The 20700-nt window shown below is 38.4% G+C and overlaps 1 protein-coding gene across 3 annotated transcripts in view; it reads right to left on the bottom strand.

Annotated features, from left to right (window-relative positions):
• LOC115419394 (ral GTPase-activating protein subunit beta-like) overlaps window positions 1-20613 on the bottom strand; it is a 27050-nt gene extending 6437 nt beyond the window's left edge. Inside the window, exons 1-25 of one of the 3 annotated variants that reach the window (XM_030134135.1) lie at window positions 19418-20613; window positions 16986-17170; window positions 15447-15649; window positions 15089-15255; window positions 13769-13949; window positions 13419-13550; window positions 13093-13247; window positions 11996-12046; window positions 11844-11888; window positions 10496-10543; window positions 10290-10420; window positions 8901-9009; window positions 7746-7845; window positions 7469-7636; window positions 7079-7193; window positions 6535-6646; window positions 6189-6250; window positions 5553-5610; window positions 5252-5385; window positions 3564-3746; window positions 2908-3056; window positions 1412-1590; window positions 853-956; window positions 604-771; window positions 333-518 (exon numbers count right to left, since the gene is read on the bottom strand). In XM_030134135.1, the coding sequence (XP_029989995.1) occupies window positions 333-518; window positions 604-771; window positions 853-956; window positions 1412-1590; window positions 2908-3056; window positions 3564-3746; window positions 5252-5385; window positions 5553-5610; window positions 6189-6250; window positions 6535-6646; window positions 7079-7193; window positions 7469-7636; window positions 7746-7845; window positions 8901-9009; window positions 10290-10420; window positions 10496-10543; window positions 11844-11888; window positions 11996-12046; window positions 13093-13247; window positions 13419-13550; window positions 13769-13949; window positions 15089-15255; window positions 15447-15649; window positions 16986-17141 (3096 nt within the window). In that variant the 5' untranslated portion in view covers window positions 17142-17170; window positions 19418-20613. The remainder of the gene's footprint in view (window positions 1-332; window positions 519-603; window positions 772-852; window positions 957-1411; window positions 1591-2907; window positions 3057-3563; window positions 3747-5251; window positions 5386-5552; window positions 5611-6188; window positions 6251-6534; window positions 6647-7078; window positions 7194-7468; window positions 7637-7745; window positions 7846-8900; window positions 9010-10289; window positions 10421-10495; window positions 10544-11843; window positions 11889-11995; window positions 12047-13092; window positions 13248-13418; window positions 13551-13768; window positions 13950-15088; window positions 15256-15446; window positions 15650-16985; window positions 17171-19417) is intronic. The other 2 variants (XM_030134136.1, XM_030134137.1) reach the window with 2 other exon arrangements.
• Between the last annotated feature and the right edge of the window lie 87 nt (window positions 20614-20700).

Raw genomic sequence — 20700 nt, 5'->3', positions numbered from 1 at the left:
CAATTTCTCTGTTTTTGACACTTTTAATTCAATTTCAACAACTTCATAAAGTAAAAAAAAAAAAAAATAATTATGAGAAATATATAAAAATAAACTTCACCACCTCTCTGACAGCTATATCTCTCATATCTCTCATTTCTCTCATATATCTTATCTAAAATGACAGAGGGGCTGTCTTCTGTGCAGGTTACAAAGACCTGGAGGAAAATGGATCTATAACAAACAACTGGGATAAATAAAACTGAGTGGATCTAAATACAAAGATGAAAACACATCTGTTCACTGTTCAGAAACGTGGTGAATAAATGTTAAAACAGGTGAGTGTCTTGTACCTTCAGGGTGTCGGGGGTCAGCAGGCCCAGATGGGACAGGAAGAGCCTCGCCGTCTGAACCGGACCACCAGAAACCACAGACCTGCAGGTCGTCATGGCAACAGATGTCCCACTCATCTGAGGCTGAGCTTCAACCTGGCGCTGCCTCTTCAACACCGCTCGAACCTGATCCAACCGCCGCTGCACCTGGTGGTAGAAGAGCATACATCTAGAAGAGGTACAAATAAAACCCTCAGCACTGGTCATGGTTCTGGTTCTGAACAGGTCTTGCCTCTTTGTTGGCAGTCTCCCTCAGACCTGGTAAACTCAGATCTGCTTTAACTGGAGGAACTCTGTCGAGATATTCAGGAAACTCTTGATGTTTGATGTTACACTGTATCCCAGCATCCTCTGGGGCTGCTGCACCGTGATGTTCTGGGACCTTGGGTTCTGGACTCTGCTGAGGACGATGGACAAACAGGAAGGAAAAGAGTCATTGGAACCATCTGTGATTGGCTCAGGTGAGTAATGCCGTGCTCACCTGTGATTGGCCCCTCCCCTCTCTGGGCTGTAGGTGGAGCTGTAGAGTCCAGGAGTGTCGACCTGAAGGTCCTCGGATCAGCACAGTGAGGGACGGACACGATGCTAAGTGATCAAAAAAAAAAGAAAAAGACAAAATTTAATAAATCAATGAGTTCAGTTTCAGGTATGACACTCTGTTGAGAGATAACTAAACATTAACCAAATCTTTTGTACTGAACTGAGTGTTTTCAGTATGTGGCACCTGAAATAAATGAGTTTGACACCCCTGCTGTACATAATCACTCAACAGAGAAATGGTGGCATCAGCCATTGGGTTCTGAGCCCCCAGAAGATTGTGATGCAGTCAGAAGTGACCATATTTGGACATAAGGGGTGGAATCACAGGAAAGCAAGCGGTCATGTGTGAACTAATGATAAACACAAGCTTACTGACTCAATAAAACAATAAACTTCATCAAGCACTGTGCAACTAAGTCAATTTATGGTCTAGTGGCTGTCAGTGGTATGACATCATCAGATACTAAAGCACTGATTTACTTCTGGAGACTTTGACTCACCCTGATCCGACAGATCTGTGTTCTGAGGTTTCTCCAACATGGCTAAGATCACTGACCCATCCACAACAAAGTATCTGAACCTCTTCACACTACTGTCACTCAAACCAGGACCTCCAATCAGAGCGTCTTCATTGAGCAGGCCTCCAAGCAGCGGGAACGCCCCTGAAACCTGCATCACACTGACAGAAGAAGGATCAGTCTGTCAGGTGTAGGCATGTCACCCCCTGCTGTCAGACCACAGAACTGCAGCAGGTTTTCATTTATCAGATGATCAGGTGACTTTAAAAGATGAATGAAACAACCTGGTTGAATAAAGGATGAGTACAATGAAGCCAAGTAGCTAAAATGGGTACATGCAGAACTATTACTGCTAGCCCGGACCTTTAGTACAGTGGTTCTCAAACTTTTTTACAGTGGAGTACCCCCTGAAATACACTTTTTAGCCATGTACCTCCAACTCTCGCTTCAGCATTTTTGATAGAAAAAAATTAGGCAAAATTTGTTCCTGTGCTAAAGGTGTCTGTTTATATTTTCAAAACTTTGTAAACAAACAACATATATTTAACTGAAACATATAAAAAAACCCCACATTTTTATAAGTAAATTTTGTGTGCAAAATATAAACTGAAAATTGCCCTTTTTCATTGATAAGAAAAATTAATAAACTGGTCATTAATTAATAAATGAATCTTTCATCAACAAAAAATAATTACTTAGCTACTCAAATAAACTAATTTTGAATTATATAAAATAGAAATGTTCTTAAAATGTTACCAAAGCTTCAACAAGATGATAGACAAAAAAACTATTATATGAATGTATTTATTGTGTTTTATATTTCAGCATTAATTCTCATTATTTATTTTGTATTCAAAACATGACGACTTATTTAATGTATTTTTCCAAAAAAATTTCAAGTATCCCCTGGCTTCCTCCAAGTACCCCTGGGGGTACGCATACCCCACTTTGGGAACCCCTGCTTTAGTTCATTAATGATTTCTTAGGGGCTTAGATTAACAACAGACACAGAACAAAATGTGTCCTCCATCCTAAAGGAAAATATACTCCTCTTGTACCAGGACAGAGCATCCTCCTGTTACAGTATGCTTAGTTCATGGTGCGTTCAGGGACTCCTCCCAAGGTAGGACTGGTTGTTCTTCCTACAAAGACACAAGCTAATGCTGGAGTTCACAGATGTCAAACCATCATCATATCAAACCAAATCAGACCAGTACCGCGGCAGGGAAAGGGTTGTGAAGGATTCTTCAGTCCCAGATTTATTGATTAATTATTTTGATGTTTGGTTAAAATCAATATCATTATCATATGAGCCTCGGTTGACCTCTAATAAGCAGAACTGAGTAAAAGACATCAGACAAGGAGACACATAAACAGACGTAGAATCCACCCTGATCATGTCTGTAAATAAAGTAAAATCAAATTATCATATGTAAGGCTGGACAGATTGTATGTGTAGGTGGGTTTGTTTTACTCACCAGCTCAGCGTGGCCTCAGCGGCCTCCTTCACTCTCAGGGAGGCGGGGTTTAGCTCCTTTTCCTCTTTACACCTCACTTTCTCTTCCTGCCTGGATATACTACCAGAAATACCGAGCTCCACAATCTCCAGAACCTCCACTAAACAGTCCTACAACACGAAGCATCCACAAACACACAGACACAAGTGTAATTAGTTACCATTAGTTATTAGTTACCTGGTGGTTTAACATGTCGGGGTGTGGTGTTATTAGTTACCTGGTGGTTTAACATGTCGGGGTGTGGTGTTATTAGTTACCTGGTGGTTTAACATGTTGGGGTGTGGTGTTATTAGTTACCTGGTGGTTTAACATGTCGGGGTGTGGTGTTATTAGTTACCTGGTGGTTTAACATGTTGGGGTGTGCTGTTATTAGTTACCTGGTGGTTTAACATGTCGGGGTGTGGTGTTATTAGTTACCTGGTGGTTTAACATGTTGGGGTGTGGTGTTATTAGTTACCTGGTGGTTTAACATGTCGGGGTGTGGTGTTATTAGTTACCTGGTGGTTTAACATGTCGGGGAGTGGTGTTATTAGTTACCTGGTGGTTTAACATGTCGGGGTGTGGTGTTATTAGTTACCTGGTGGTTTAACATGTTGGGGTGTGGTGTTATTAGTTACCTGGTGGTTTAACATGTCAGGGTGCTGTGTGATCCAGACATTCAGACAGTGAAATGCTGCAGTAATGATGGAGTGCAGGTCTCTTGAATGCAGAGGAGGAGGACGGCTGCACTGGAACACGATGTAACTGCAGACTGAACTCACCGCTCGCCTTTTCTCTGACTCCTCCACACTCACCTCCACCTGCAGAGGGTCAGAGGACAAGGATGACTGACCAAAGGTGGTGATATAATGATGGCCTTCTAATCAATTTGAATGGTGTCCTGTGGGGAAGTCTGCACATTCATGAGACTTGGTCAGCGCTTCATGTACAAAATCAAGCTCAGGAATAAAAACAGTCCCAGTGTTCCTGTATGTCAGCGTCATGTTCTATCTAATCAATCCCCAGTTGAATTTGTGAGGTTTTCAGGTTCTGTTTCATGTGGTCTTGATGCAGGAGATCAATCTCCCAATAGAAGTGGGTGGTACTTTCACTGGAGGAGAACTCAACTAATTCAATCAAAGTTCACATGTGACTTCTAACAGTGATCAACAGGAACTAGATTGATATCTGTAACCATTTACATGTTATAAACCAGTGGTTCCCAACCTTTTTTGGCTCGTGACCCCATTTTAACTTCACAAATTTCTGCCGACCCCAGACATTCAAAACAGAGATTTTTTTTTTTTTTGCTAAAATTAATTTGTTTTTGACCATGTAATAGTTTGCTATACTATGTTCCACATAAACGTTAATTTTTAGAGGACATTTAGTCTATATAATGTATACTATTCTGGACGAAGGCAGAAAAGCCAGGTGTAGATTACTGCACAAAGGGAGAATTTTATTTTCCTTGGTCAGGATATGTACAGTCAGTCCAGCTTGGATTTACAAGGCTGACAATTAATACTGAACAAACAATAACTCAAACTATGAATTATGAAAGAGCTGCAGCATCTGAAACTGACCACAATGAACATTTGAAAGATAAACAGTACGACAGTGCTTCAGTTTCACAACCACAGTGTCTTTTATGTATGTGATTGTCTCTCTCAACTCACCATATATTTTTTATTAGTACGTTTTTGTTTTTGTTTTTTCAATCAATTACTAGAAATTTCAGGTGAGCCCATTTGAATTCCAAGTGACCCCACATGGGGTCGCGACTCCAAGGTTGGAAACAACTGTTATAAACCATCAAAATATGGACCATTAGAGGGAAAGACACATTTTCAAAAATTCGTAAAAAATTCCAAAATCTACATTTCTCAAAACTGTGATCAAAGTTTGTAGACATTGTCCAAGGAAGATACACATAAAATTTGAGTTTAATCTTACAGGTAGTTTCAGAGAAGAAGACTGAAGAAATTTCTAAAGAATACGACAAAGACGATGCCTTCACAGTAGCTCATGGCTGACTGGCCAGTGAGATAATAAAAAGGATCAGGGGAATGGCAGTAAGTGCTGTTATTCTGAATAAAAAATTTCATGTCCAGAACCAAAGTCATGTGCGGTTTATGCTGAACGTGTCTTTTGCCTCTGGTTGGTGACCAAGTCCACGTCCAATTAAGAACCTGGACATTTGAAAGCACAAGGAGCAGATGTCCCATATTATCTGAACTTGTTTCCTGTTATGAACCTGAAAATGTCACAGTGTGAGAGTGTGTTGGTGTTTGTTTTTTTGTATCAGTGTTTATTGTGTGTCCACCTTGGCCAGTCCTCCCAGTACTTCCAGTGCTGACAGACAAACTGCTGAGTCATTCCTCCACTGAGATGTCAGACGCTGGGTCAGCAGACGCACAAACTGAACCCACATGACCACCGCTGAATCTGCCTGGACAGCTGGTAACCACGACAACACACACACAGACAAACACAGACACACACACACACACGCACGCATGCGTGCGCACAAACACACACACACAGACAGAGTTTACTTCCCTTGGCAGATAATAAGATAATAAGACGGAACTCATTTAACACAATAAATTAATAAAACTCTGTACTGGTTTGTCTGGTTCCAGCCGTTGCTCTTCTGTCTCTAACTGGTCCAAGATCAGGTTCCTAGAAACACGACAGAAAACTGTGTCCGATCAAGGAAGGAAGTTATTTTATTCACACGTGAAAGCTGTGAGGAGTAGCTGCTTGAGTCCAAACCACTGTGACCCATTTTCACCCGCTGGTTTGAGGATGCTGTTGGACACCTGGAGTGGAGCGCCGACCTTTTTCATTGCAGACATTTTTACTTATTACATCACTATAAGCACAGGTGTTATAGATGAAAATAATCTCAACTCTGTTCCATTTATGTGTCCTAGAAAGCTGTTCTAGAACCATCATGTACTAATCTTACATACCGAAACTGATGCACTTCATTGCATTTGGGATAAAGGTTCTAGTGGCCATCAAGGGTATTACACCTCAACAAACTATCAATCAATTAATTAATCAATCAATCAAATCTTATTTATATAGCGCCAAATCATACGAAAGTTATCTCATGACACTTTACATATAGAGCGGGTCAAAAACAGACTCTTACTAAACTAAAGCTCTGTCATTACAGACCAGACAGTTATAACAGTAGGAGACAAAAACATGACCTGCTGTGTTTCAGTAGAGTTACAGTTGTACTGACTCACCTTCTGGTTTCGTCCTGCAGCTTCTATCACAGCAGAGTCTTGAACCAGGTTCAACATGGCCGCTACCCAAACACAAAAACAATCTGCTGTTTGGATCCTCTCCAATAGAGATGTACAGATCTAACTGGTTTACATCATGTTTGCTCAGTGTGTTTCATTTCTTCATCCATATTTTATTCTGCAGATTAAATTTGATTCCACTGCATTGTCTCTATCAGTGTCCACAGCTGGATTTATTTTCTGTTTAGATCGTTTTAAATTTACAACAATAAATATTTGTTAATAGGTCTGAGTAGAGGGTGTTGTGACTTTAATGATGCAAAAATTATTTTATGAATTAATTTACCCAGGATCAGATGTGTGTTGGCGACATCATTCTCTGTCTGCAGTCCTCCAATCAGAATGCTGAGAAGGCGGGGTTTCAGAGACAGGAAGCTGACATGTCTGTCCGATGGGAGCTGAGCACACGAAAAGAACACTTTTTCACAATAACAGAGAATTTACAGCGACAAGGACTGAAACTAAAATATATGTCATCACCATCACCAGCAAATTTACCCCTCTGCCTGCTGGACTGAACGCTTCACCTGTTTGATATGACATGGGTCATGTGATCAGCTTCATCATGTTATGTCTGTGTGAACTTTGAACATTCCTGAAAATGAATGAATCCCATCTGTGACCAAAGAAACTCAGTCATGACATTAATGCTATGAGTGACACTATAGTACGGTTCAAAGACTACAAACAGGTTTGGCCCCTTTGAGATCAAATTGGGCTGAATGTGGAACCTGAAAGAAAATGAGTTTGACATCATATACTCTATAGTTCAGCTATAGTGTATATGCATAAAGACTAGAACCTGCTTATTCATATCTGAGACAGGTCACCTCTGATTGGACAGATCCAAACTGCAGGGGGAGGGGGAGCAGGGACAGCAGGATGAGGATGGAGGACCTCCTCAACTCCACTGGGTTGACTGCAGCTGGAAACCTCAGCAGGTCTCTGAAACCACAACGCAGTGTCTGAAACACAGCTTTAACCTGAGCAAACAGGATAAATCTGCATCTTAACATCACTCAGAAATTAGATCTTTTGTTTAATAAACGCATCAAATGATCTGTTTTCATGTGTTATTTTTTAGCTCATCATGCTCTATCATCTCTGTTGTGAAACTGACATTTTAAATAAGGATCATGCGTCTTTTTTCTCTGGACAGATCAGGGTAAAGGTATAGACATGACCTGGGTTAGCTGACCTTCATCACCTGATCTCCATACCTGTCAAGCAGGACGTCCTCCAGTGCTGCAGTGAAGGTGGGCAGTAACAGATTGACCCCTGTCAGGTCACAACAGAACAGACAGGAAGAATTCAGGAGGACGGATGCCAAAATAAGAGGACACGCCCCCTCTGAGATCTGGAGGGTCTGACGGAGAATCAGGTAGAACCTGAGAGAACCAAGGAGTCAGTCAGAACATGTGGACAGGTACAGATGGACTGAGTTTCCCTATGGGGATCATAAGGTGAGTGGATGCTTTAACTTTGATTGACAGGTACCTGGACAGGTAAACAGGCAGGATGTCCTCTGACGTCTTCTTACAGGTGAATATCCTGCACAGCGTTCCACAGGCCTCCGCTCGACCAGATGACCACGAATCTGACATCACAGCAACAATACCTTATATTGAAATAATTTGTATATGACATGAGCTAATGATATATTTTTATACTTTGATTTCCATCATCGTTTGACATTCACTTGGTGTTATCATCACACCATGTGCAAACATTGTTTTTTAAGTCCATCTCCCAGAGTCTGAATGAAATAAATGGATCAAACTCCAAACAATAAATTAGTACATGATTCTAACATTATAGTAGTGTTAGTTCTGTACAGTGTATATCATTAGCCTCATAGCATACATGCCCAAGTCATCCACTATATGGACAAAAGTATGTGGACATGTTGAATTCAGGTGTTTCTTTTCTAACAGGGATCTGGGATACCAAATGGGAATAACAAATATCATAATATAGTTTTATATTGGGATAAATATCACTGCATTTGTTTGTTAGGTTTAAATTGTTATCTTTGTTTCCAAAATGCCCCAGAGATGGTTTTTACTTCGTTTCTCTCAACATTGATTTTGTTTTTTTATCCATGACTATGACTTTAAATGTTCTACCTCTAAATTTCTAAAATACTTTTCATGCTCTGACTGTACATAATAATTTTCTACCGCAGCTAACCATCTACTTTCTTCACATCTCACTGAGGAAGAAAAATCTCCCTTTAAACTTTAAGGAATGTTTCTAAACTATATGGACATAAATATTGGGACACATCATGTCTACAGCTGTAAGATGTCCTGTTCATGAGGATCTAACATAGAAACATCAGTGTTAATATTTAATAAATTTATCCCAATATAAAACTATAATATGACATTTGTCATTATCATTTTGTATCCCAGACCCCTGTTAGAAAAGAAACAAATGAATTAAATATGTCCACATACTTTTGTCCACTTGTGTGTGAGCTAGGCAATTATGATATGAAGCTAATGATATTTAAATCTGTTGTCGATGCCGTTTCAACATTTTTTTGAAAATCTTTTTATTATTATGTCCCAATTCTGATCCAACTTGTTCAAATCCATTTTCTTCTAATTTCTTCTTCTCTTGTTCAGACGTTAAAGGCATCATACTGACCAGCCTGACTACTGCCCATCAGAGCTGCATCAAACAGCCAACGACCAAACAGGTGGAGGAGGGAGTCCACATCCGACCTGAGAGGAGAAGGGGAGGGGGGACACCTCCACTGAGGAGGAGGACATGAGGACATCAGTTAGTATCATCACACACACACACTGACACTATTTCATCATTTTAGGTGCCAGATGATTAATGTAGTACAGCAGAACCTGTCAGTACGAGTCCACCTTAGAACGAGAAATTCACTTTATGAGCCGCTGTCGAGTATTTGAGTCTGTAAATGTGAGTGTAAATAGGCAGGAGGAGCAGGTGTTCCTCCTGCAGGACGACAACAAAGACAAAGACGACAAGGAGAGACTACGGTGAAAATGGCACCGAACACAGCTCCTTCACAACAGCTCATGGCCGATGAGATAAACATAGCATTAAAATAACAAACTAAGCCACCCATTCAACTAAAGGCTTCTCTGAACAATCACATCTTCAGCTGTTTTATAAAGAGTCGATGCAGACTCAGGTTTTCTTAACTGGAGCCACAGGTCACCTCTGGTTGTACAGTGTGTTTTAGGTACTGTGTGTTTCTGATAGTCTATGTGTATATTGTGTGTGTATTTCCAGAGGTCAGTTAGAATTGTTTGTCTGATAACAGTCGAGGTTGACAAATAAAGACCAGGGTTAAACTAACCTCCTGGAGTTGCTCATATACTGGCTTAAACGTAACGTTCACTTCTACTGCCATAAAACTGTGCTGTTCTGATTCCTCATCTAATATGTTATTGTGTGATTTTAATCTTTGCAGGAGTTTATGTGTTAATATGACCTCCCCAAGATGGCAAAGCTTTCACAATAAAAACCATGTTATTAAAAATGTAGTTTTGGTCAACTGAAGGCTTTTAATTTGAAAGGGTTCCAGGTGTTGAGTTTGTTTTAACAGCATCAATTCTGTCTAAAATACAACCAGTTGTACAAATTAAATATAATGAATTACAAACAACAGCTTGTGTGTCAAGTAAACCAAGCTCAAATATAGACCTGAACACCACAGATCCCACATCGAGCCCATTTATGAGGAAATTGAATCCCCTTGACAGTGTTATGGTCAGAAAATGAACAAATCTAATCACATCGATTGTTTCTGAAACTGATCCAGGTCTAAAGTATCAGTTTAAGTCATCTGCATGTGAAAATATACTGTAAATATGTATACAAAATTTCAATTTAAATCTAAATTTATATCAATAATTATATAAAACAGCAGATTTTTTTCTCTTAATGTTTGTTGTTCCATAAGTATATAACGTCTATCTTATCTTATCTTATCTTATCTTATCTTATCTTATCTTATCATGTGACCTGGATGACATCACACAGGTAGACTCTCGTTACCTTAGAAATGTTTGCAGCTTTTTGTCGTCTGTTGAGTACAGGAGGGGAGGAGGTCAATGTGGAGCCACTGGGCATGCTCAGTAAGGTGACAGGAGTGGGCGGGGCACTGCCAGACCGAGGCCGGGACATACCTGAGGAGGACAGTGGACAGATGAACACCTGATCCAATGGTCAACGCAGAATCACTAAGGCAGGTGTAAGTTTACCATAGGCGGGGAGGCGGTCCTTGAACGGACTCCTGGTCACCGCAATACCTGACCAAACAACAAACCAATCACATGTAATCAGAAACAGACAGACAGTCATTCTACCTTTATTTAACCCTAAAGACCCAAACAGCCACTGGCAACCACAAACTTCTACTGACCATCTAATGTTTAATACCTGTTGATCCACTAATCCTACCAATCCATGAAAATAATTGGTGTAAAATGCCCTTGTCCTCTTTTCATGGTCATCAGATATGACCCATTTGGACATTCAGAGGCTCTGTAGTTACCGTGGAAACACTGTCATCTTTTACAGCATTGATTCACCAGTAAACCCCATGGAGTTGGATCACTGACAGTGGATGGACACACTGGGTTTTTTGATTATATATATACTGTATTAAATAATAATAAAATGAGCAAAAAATTTACAAAATAATAAGTAACATGAAAAAAAGCAAAAATAATGACTGAAATTAAGTAAAAAAAAATGAATAAAATAAGCAAGAAAATGAACAAAAACAGCCAAAGTAATCAATAAAATGAACAAAATAAATTAAAAAAATTTACAAAAATAATAAGCAACAAGAACAACATAAGCCACAAAGTGAATGAAGAAAAAATAATAAACCCATGGAGTTTGATAAATAACAGTGGATGGACACACTGGGTTTATGTTCAATTAATGATAGATTTGACTGAAAAAGTCACTTTTTCTTCAGTTTTCTGTTTCTGATATAATAACCCTCAACTTTAATATGAGCTTCAATGAACATCTACATGATCAGTGAATTAAATATGGGAAAATACCTGATTTTCTTTGAAAAATGCAAAAATATAGAGGATAAGATTATAATAAATGGTGATAAATCACTTAAGAAAGGTTAAATAGAGAGAAAAATGTATTTGGGAAGTGAAACAAAAGTAGCTCTGGGTCTTTATGGCTTAATACTTTCATATTCTGACAAAGATATTAGTGCTGCAGGTCATGATAATGGCTCTTCTTCCTGTGTTAGTAAACCATTAACCAGTGGCTTTAGCGCCTCCTACAGGCAGATGGGTCTATCATGTAAATACCTTGTCACATCACTTAAATTTTTCAGGATTTTTTCCATTTTCCACCACACCTCACATGAATCTGCAACAATGAATTTTACTCACATGTGATGATTTGACCTGATTCTTACAGATAATTTACTCAACTCACACCAAATTCATAAACAAATCCACTAAAACAACCTAGTTCTCTGTGACATGCAGTTTGTTGCAGTCTTCTAGTGTGTTGATGTCATTCCCGATTAGCTTATTGATTTGTTTAATTGATCAGATTCAGTTTGTCTTTTACCAAGAGAAGGCAGGCGGTCCCTTGGGTGGAGCTTCGATGTCAGTCCTGGAAACATCACACCATAAACAGAAACAGAAAACAGAAAAACATCATTAACAGCATCGATCATGTAAATAACTGTAGTCAGGTGTACCTGTAAACAGAGTGTGTACCTGTGTTTAGCAACAAATCCTCTGTTGGTTCTTTGGTGTTTTCAGTTAAACCTGAAACAGTTTCAGATTCTGTTACAGATGTGTCTCAACTTTCTGGTTTTCTATCAGAAAATTAAAGTTATGAATAATCAGAATACTTCATTCATTCATACATTCATTCTTTCATTCATTATCTGAACCCGCTTTTTCCTCACTAGGGTCACTGGAGCCTATTCCACTTATGGGCAAAGGTGGGGTACACCCTGGGCATGTCTTCAGTTCATCGCAGGGCTGATAATATAGAGACAAATAACCAATCACTCACCTATGGGCAATTTAGATTAACCAATAAACCTATCAGTGCATGTCTTTGGACTGGAATAGAATAGAATAGAATAGAATAGAATAGAATAGAATAGAATAGAATAGAATACTTTATGAAAATTGGTATTTCTTAGACTGAGCTGGGTTTCTGAGCTGAAACAAAAGGTGATGTGAAAACACTAACAGCTTATTAGTCAAAGAGAATCATCATCACCGTGTCATCAGTGATAAACTCACCACACTAAACAGACATTCTCTCTGTAGTCTGTACATTCACTATGTGGACAAAAGTATATGGACGCATTGAATTCAGGTCTTTCTTTTCAACAAAACAATAAAGACAAATGTCATAATATTGTTTTATATTGGGATAAATATCACTGCATTGGTTAGTTTGGTTTAAATTGTTATTTTTGCATCCCAAATGCCTCAGAGATGGTTTTGACTTAATTTCTCGCAACATAATTTTTTTTAACCATGATTATGATTTTAAACGTTCTGCCTCTAAATTTCAAAAATATTTTTCATGCTCTGACTGTAAATAACTAACCATCTACTTTCTTCACATCTCACTGAGGCAGAAAAATCTCCCATTAAACTTCAAGATAATATTGATGTTTTTATCTTAAATCATCATGAACAAGATATGGTACAGCTGTGGACATGATGTGTCCATATACTTTTGTCCATATAGTTTATAAACTACCAACCAGCCACACTGAGGTGGCTCTACATCTGCAGTGGAAAACCATCACCGAGCCATAACGGAACACAGAGGTCAGAGGTCAGCGTACCAAGGAAAGCATCCACCAGGCGGCTCACTCCACTCATGACCTTTAAGAAGATATTGGGCAGCTGACTGTCCCAGAACGCCTCATCCTGAGGGGGAGGGGGATGGGCATTCCCCGATCGTCCAATCAGAGGAGGTCTGCAGAGCTCCACAGGGTTACTGAAGGAAAGATGACAAATGACATGAAATATAACTTAGCATCTGACTTGCATCTGATTTATACATGTTTAGTCTGTAAATCTCAGGACAGAACATTTGGACCCACATTCACATCAGTAGGTGTGTTACCAACCATATGATTGGTCAGTCTGACACATGACGCTGCCTAACCTGAACATATGCAGAAACCTGAACCAGGTGAGAGGGATTCGCTCATCGTCCAGATCTGTAGGAACCAGAGCAGCATCTTCATCTGGGACTTTAAATGGCGGGAACAGTGGACCGTAGGTCAGAGACAGTAACCTACAATAATGACAAACACCAACTGATAACTTACAAACAACAAAGACCGGAGTAAATGGAAAGATGTCAATAACCGACAAAATGATCAATGATAAAACTAACTAAATTTAACAGTGACAACAAAATAAGATGAACAACAAAAAAACTGTTGTGTGTTGACATATGTGATCAGATTTAATGTTGGGCGGTCCCTTGAATCTACTCGTGGCCATGGTGACCTGGATGTTAGCGCTGCAGTGACTCGGCTCCATGTCTCCACAGCAATTGGCTGGTGTCTCCAGCTGTTGAACATCTGTCGACACGTTTGCCACAAAGAGCGAGATGGGAAACAACGAGCGGCGGAAAGAAGCCACACCTCCAAAAGCACAGACAGCGACAGGTGAGACAGGTCTGATGCACCTGCACAGGCAGACAGACAGGTAATAGGTTTAAAAAAAAAAAAAAAAAAGAAAAAAAGAAAAAATGATGTAAAAGGCATAAGCTTAAAATGGTGTAAAAGACTTTTGTCCATATTGTTAGGCTCATGGGATAGTTGCCCAAGTCATATCACAATTTGACCAAAAATGACTTTTTTTGGCCAAAAACTGGCCTGCCAAGGCGTCCAATCAGACCCCAGAGTGCAAAAACTGCACTGAAGATATTAACAGTCAAGGGTGTTGAACTAGTTTTAGTTCAAGGGTCACATACAGACCAATGTGATCTCAAATGAAATAATAAATAAACATAATTACCTATAAATAATGCCAACAAAATTTCTTCTGGTTTACTGTGAAAAAAGTAAAATTACATTAGGAAAATATTTATATTTTCAAACTATCCTTTCACAATAAAATATGTAGAACCTGAATAAATATAAACAACATGAAATGTCTGAAGAAAAGTGAGTGCAATTTTGACAGTATTCTGTCTGTTATTAAAAGTTTTGTGTATTTGTAGATCCACTGGGATCTGTAAGTTGTGTTAATAATAAGCTGACACATAATATTGTTGAAATTGCACTTTCAGGAAGTTGAAAATTCAGGTTGTGCATGGTTGTTCAGGTTATTCACATTTTCATAATGTAATTTTACTTTTTTTATACTAAAACAAAGAGAAAATGTTGAATTATTATTTATAGGTTATTATATTATTATTTGACTTTAGATCATATTGGTCTGAATGTGGAACCTGAGCTAGAACAGGCAGTTACGCTATGAGGCTAATGATACGTCTCATATTTATCTCCTCCTCCTTGCCTCCAGTGCAACTCACACTGGTGTATGAATGCGTAGGAATGTTTGGTGGTGGTCGGAGCGGCCGTTGGCGCAAATTGGCAGCCATGCTTCTGTCAGTCTGCCCCAGGGCAACTGTGGCTACATATGTAGTTTACTACCACCAGAGGGAGAATGTGGGAGCGAATGAATAATGGGTCAATAATGTAAAGCGCTTTGAGTGACTAAAAAAGCGCTATATAAATCTAATCCATTATCATCTGACATTTGCCTTTGGCGAGTCACACACCTGAGGACTGACCTAAGGGGGCGGGGCCACCAGCTCACCTGAGGCGAGGGGCAGGACCAGGATCAAGTGGTTAATCCTGAGCAGAAAGTGCAGCAGAGTTTCCCAGGTGTCTCTGCTCATCACAACGCTGTCTCTGGCCATAGACTGAACTGCACATAACACCTGCTGACAGAGAGACAGGTGTAGTGGACTCACCTGGTCCGACCTGGAGGAGGAGGGGGGCGGGGTCTTACTCATAATGATAAATAAAAAAAATTATTTAGTAAAGCATTAATGTTCTATCTCTCATTTCTGACCATGAAAACATAACATTAGCTCTGTTTCCCGTAGACCATGGGGGTCAAACATACGGTCCATGTATGGATTCAATTCTGGATCAGCTCAGGTGTGTCGTACCTGGGCAGGAACAGACTGTACAGGTGTCGGAGGATCTTCTGAGCGTACAGATCCGGCTCTTTCCTGATTGGCGGAGGGATGGAGTCTCTCTGGGAGAACAGGGTTTTCAGCCAATCAGTGTAGACGTCCACACAGAGCCTGACGGTGTCTCCATCCAGTGGGAGAGTTAGACCGAAACACAACACCTCCATGGTCCATTTCACCTGCAAACACAGACCCCAGACCTGAACCCAGACCAGTCCACATCTGGACGGACTATGACTCATGTCCACATCTCACACTAATCATATGGTTATCAATGTCTCTGTCAGCATTTTTATTATTTTCTTTTTTAGTTGTCTTGTTGCTACTCAAGTCTTTTTCATCATTTCATCTTTTCCAAATAATGCAAAAAGCAAAAATAACCATCTGAATAATTTGACATTTATCGCAATAACTATTGATATCAACTGATAAACTAGAAGAACTACAAAGTTTCTCAGACTCTGTTGATAATTATTTATAAGCTTTAACATAGATGATAAAACACATAAGTCTTTTAGAACAAAAATACCAACATAAACATCACTGATTCGTCAAATCTTTATCAAGTCTCTCAACACAGTACTGAATGACAGGTGATTCTGTCCTGTCTCTGTAGCAGCTGTTGCCCAAGTAAATTAAAGGGTTTTTATTGACAGTAGCCTGTTGGGTCACTGATTTCAGCTCAGTTGTTAAAGCATTGATGTGGTGCTTATTTGGCCAGTGTTTTTGGCCAGTGTGCATGAAGGAGACTTCACAGATTAAAATGGTTCTATATAGTATTAATGTTCCAGACTCTGACCAGCAGGGGTCAGTCTGGTGCCAGAACATACTTAGGTCCAAAACCACCAATGAATCGACCCTATGTATCCATAGACTGAATCAGTCACTGAATTAAGTATAAAGCTCATAGTTTCCATACATCTGTACTATGGTATCATCAAGTTTTATTCAAAAACTAAAATTCATAGACACTTACTTCAACAGTTGTTATAATAATGCTGTGTCTTATAATGTTGACGTGCTGTCTCAGCTGATAGTTTACATTATAGCTCTGTTAGCTTAGCTCTGTTTTTAGACTGAAAGCAACTACAGTAAAACCACAGATCACCTCTGTTTTCTGTTCAGTTTGTGTTGTCAAAAGCTGAACTAAAGATCTGTTTGGAATCCAACAAAGAAGGTCAGAACTTACAGTTTAGTCTGAACTGTGGATCAACAAACTTCACAGATTTTTATTAAAAACACTATGATGAGAATTTTAAGTTATTTCTGAATATTTAAAGGTAGAACTACTAATATAGACCCTTTAATATATGAAATGTATTATTATTATATGAAACCAGTTGGTTTTGTTTGTTTGTTTGTTTGTTTGTTTGTTTTGCAATAGTTTCAGCCACACATAGAACAGTAGTATGTTTGAGTTTAAGTCCTGTGTGCTTGAGGTGAATGATTTTCTAACTGTTGAACAAACACTGAATGATTACACATCAACACTGAGCATGTGCGAAGGTAACTCACCTGTCCGTCTGTGCGTAGCAGGCTCTGGGTGTTGGGGTTTCCAAGGCCGACTGCCAAGGACTTCACCACAGCAACAGCAACATCTCTGCCCACAGAGGGCGGGAAACAACTGAGCACACTCGCATGAGGCCGCCAACTGGACAGTGATTGGTCCATGGCCTGTCAATCATCTAGAAGCCGCTCACCTACAGACAGATAAATGGATGATAAAAAGATAAACAAATAAACAGACAAACAATATAACTGTGGCATCAGACAAATATGTAAAGTAATGTAAAGTAAAAAAAAGAATAATTTATTTGTTGGTATAGTAGAAAGACAAAAATACATAAAACAGCTCAGATGTTGATGTTCATTATATAATACTGTACATACTTAGGGTTAATTTTTTTTGAATTTCAAAAGATTTTATGATAGTTCTTATTCTATTCTATTTTAGCTCTTCTATCTCACTTTTTTATTTATTACTATTTTAATCTTATATATCATTAGCCTCATAGCATAATTGCCCAACTCATACACAAATGGACAAAAATATGTGGAAACATTGAAATAAGGTATGTCTTTTCTAACAGGGGTCTGGGATAAAAACAATAATGACAAATGTAACAATATAGTTTTATATTGGAATAAATGTCAAATTGATTGTTAATATTGATGTTTCTATGCCAGATCATCATGAACAGGACATCTTGCAGCTGTAGACATGATGTGTCCCAATATTTATGTCCATATAGTTTATAAACATCAATATTTCCTTAAAGTTTAATAGGAGATTTTTCTTCCTCAGTGAGATGTGAAGAAAGTAAATGGAGAGTTGTGGTAGAAAATTATTATTTACAGTCAGAACACAAAGTACTTTGGAAATTTATTATTAGAACATTTAAAATCATAGTCATAGATATAAAAAAAAATCAGTGTTCAGAGAAATTAATTAAAAACCATCTCTGAGGCATTTTGGAAGCAAAGATAACAATTTAAACCAAAAAACCAATGCAATGATATTTATCCCAATATAAAACTATATTATGGCATTTGTCGTGATTGTTTTGTATCCCAGACCCCTGTTAGAAAAGAAACACCTGGATTCAACATGTCCACATACTTTTGTCCATTTGTGTATGACTTAGGTAATTATGATATGAGGCTAACGACATACTGCATACACTGAGATCTGGGAACTGGGTTTCGTTCATTTATGTCACATGGTTCTGAATGACAATAAATCTGAGTCTAAGTCTGAAGTACAGAACTGCAGTAAAAGTACAGCTACATTCTGATCTGAACAAAGAAAACAAAAGCTGTAAATGTATGAATGAATGAATGATTCCAGATTAAAGTTAAACCTAATGTTGTTTTTCTGTTCATCCATTAAACACTGAAACACTGAGAGTTCACACACTGTAAAACCTGACACAGTTCAACAATAACCATCATTTGGTCAAAGATCATAGACTTTTCACAATGTTGATGTGGGTGTCATTTAATTTCAGAGGCTGCATTTACTTCAGGGTTTTGGCTTGTTAGACATAAAGGAAAAAACATGTTCTGCAAAAAAACATAAAATTGAAAATCAGTAAGTAGTTCCAAAAAGTATCACAAACTGATTTTCAGACTTAGGGACACAGTGACTTCAGAATGATGACGCAACAAAACAGAAACAGTCCTGAAAAATATAACCTGTGAAATAAAAGACTGATACTGATAAATGATGGTTAAGAACAAGAAACTCTTTCAACCACGACATGAAAAAACACAAACAAATCATTTTCAGTGTCCATGGTTTGGTTTATAAAATGTAAAAAACAGATTTTAAAACATCAATTTACTGTTAAATGGAAGGAAAGATAGAAGAAAATACGTCAGAGAAGTTAAATTCATTTTATTGATGCTGTTGTAGTAAATGTGTTTTTTCATCCTGATTTTTTCAAACCAGATTTTAACGGTTTTTCCATTTGACTTCTTGGTTTGTTTTGGTAAAGCAGAACAATAGTTAACTTCCATAATGTTTTAGCGAAGATGTTATTAAAAGTCTTTAACAGACATTTATCAGACAATAGTTTAATGTCTGAGGATACGAGGAGCAGGGCTCTTCCTGGACTGAGAGAAACTGGTTTTACTGGTACACTCCTGACACTGCTTCTGTCTGGACTCTGTTGGGATTTTAAGCCAAGTTAATTGCAAATAAAACACATATAATTCACAGTGTTCAATAAACTAAAAGACAAGCTGTAATGACTGTTTTTGTTCTTTTCTTTGGTGCTTATTGTCATTTATGTGTCACTTCTATCATTGGTTTGTTCAGCAGTACATGCTCTGTAGTGTTGAAATAACTACAACTAATCAAAACCTAATATTTTTCATTAGCAATCCATTAAATATGCATCATATGTGACCAAATGACATAGTGGTAAATAGAGTGAAGGTCGTACCTGTGCAGGTGAGTCTCCAGCTGCTGTTGAAACACTGACAACACAACAATCAGACTGTGAATGTCAAACTACTGCTGCATTCAGGGCAGTGGGAAATTTTAGAATTCACCTGAGTTGTGACTGTCAGGCTCACTGTGCGAAAGCTGTGAGCCCTGAGCTGTGACTGTCAGGTTCAGCGTTTACACCAACACACGGTTCAATGATTCTGTTCACAGCAGGTGGATTCTTATTTTACATAAAACTACATCGCCAGAGGACTAGGATAAGAACTTAAAAGACCCTCGGTAATGTTTAAACACCCACAATCCTATGCACATGTCCTTTGAAAATGCCACTAAATGAAAGAGCTGAACAGCTGCTAATAAAATCTCAATAAAGATGAATTCAAAGACCACATTTAAATGCACCAAGTGCATTTAAATGCCAGTAAACTAGACCAGATTATATTTGCAAAGGCAGTTCACTGTGCTTATATGTAAATAAACAGAAGATCCAGAGGTAAAGAAAACAGAGATGTGCTGACAGGTCATCTGTTGATTTTACCGTTTTTGCAACGTGTTAATTTGTTCCATTGTGTCAAATATTTACAGACAAATAAAAAAAAACTGACAAACATCTCACCTCTGTATCAGAATAAACCTGAATACTTAACAGCGCTTTATCAAACTGACACCAAAACACTGGTGTATTTCATACAAACAGTACTGTGTGTACTGTTTGTAGTATTGTGTATACACTGACCTGCATCAGGACCCAGTCAGGTTTAATGAAGCCTGTCCAACAATATACAAATAAAAAAAGGAATAATGTACAAAAATGTCCTGAGGGTTAAAGGACCAGAGTAAGTGTTAACAGAGTTTTAATCTGATTCACCTTCAGTTTGTTCCCCTATTGTCAAACTGGTGCAGATAAGATGGTCACATGACACCATATAGCTCATGAAACCTGTCATGTGACCAACACACCTAAGCATGGGAGGCAGGTGAAGACTAATAAAACTTCATGTCATATTCAACTGTTGTTTGATTGAATCTGAATTTGACTAAATAATTAAAGTAAGTAGTAAGTAAGTTATAATGATTTCAAAAATATTTCAGTCAGTTTGATGTTTACTTTGTTAATTTTGAGCTTATTTTGATTTCTTGATTTAACACGAGTTGTCGTTTTACTTGAAGCGGTAAAATTTAGTGTTTTTGATGAGGTTTTAAATTCTGATCAGAGGCACTGTATTATGTCATATGCATGTGCACATTGTGACTCTATGGACATGAGACCACACCCCC

This window comes from Sphaeramia orbicularis, chromosome 5 (genome assembly GCF_902148855.1).
Source record: "Sphaeramia orbicularis chromosome 5, fSphaOr1.1, whole genome shotgun sequence".
NCBI classification, from domain to species: domain Eukaryota; kingdom Metazoa; phylum Chordata; class Actinopteri; order Kurtiformes; family Apogonidae; genus Sphaeramia; species Sphaeramia orbicularis.
This window is presented reverse-complemented; position numbering and strand designations above follow the sequence as displayed.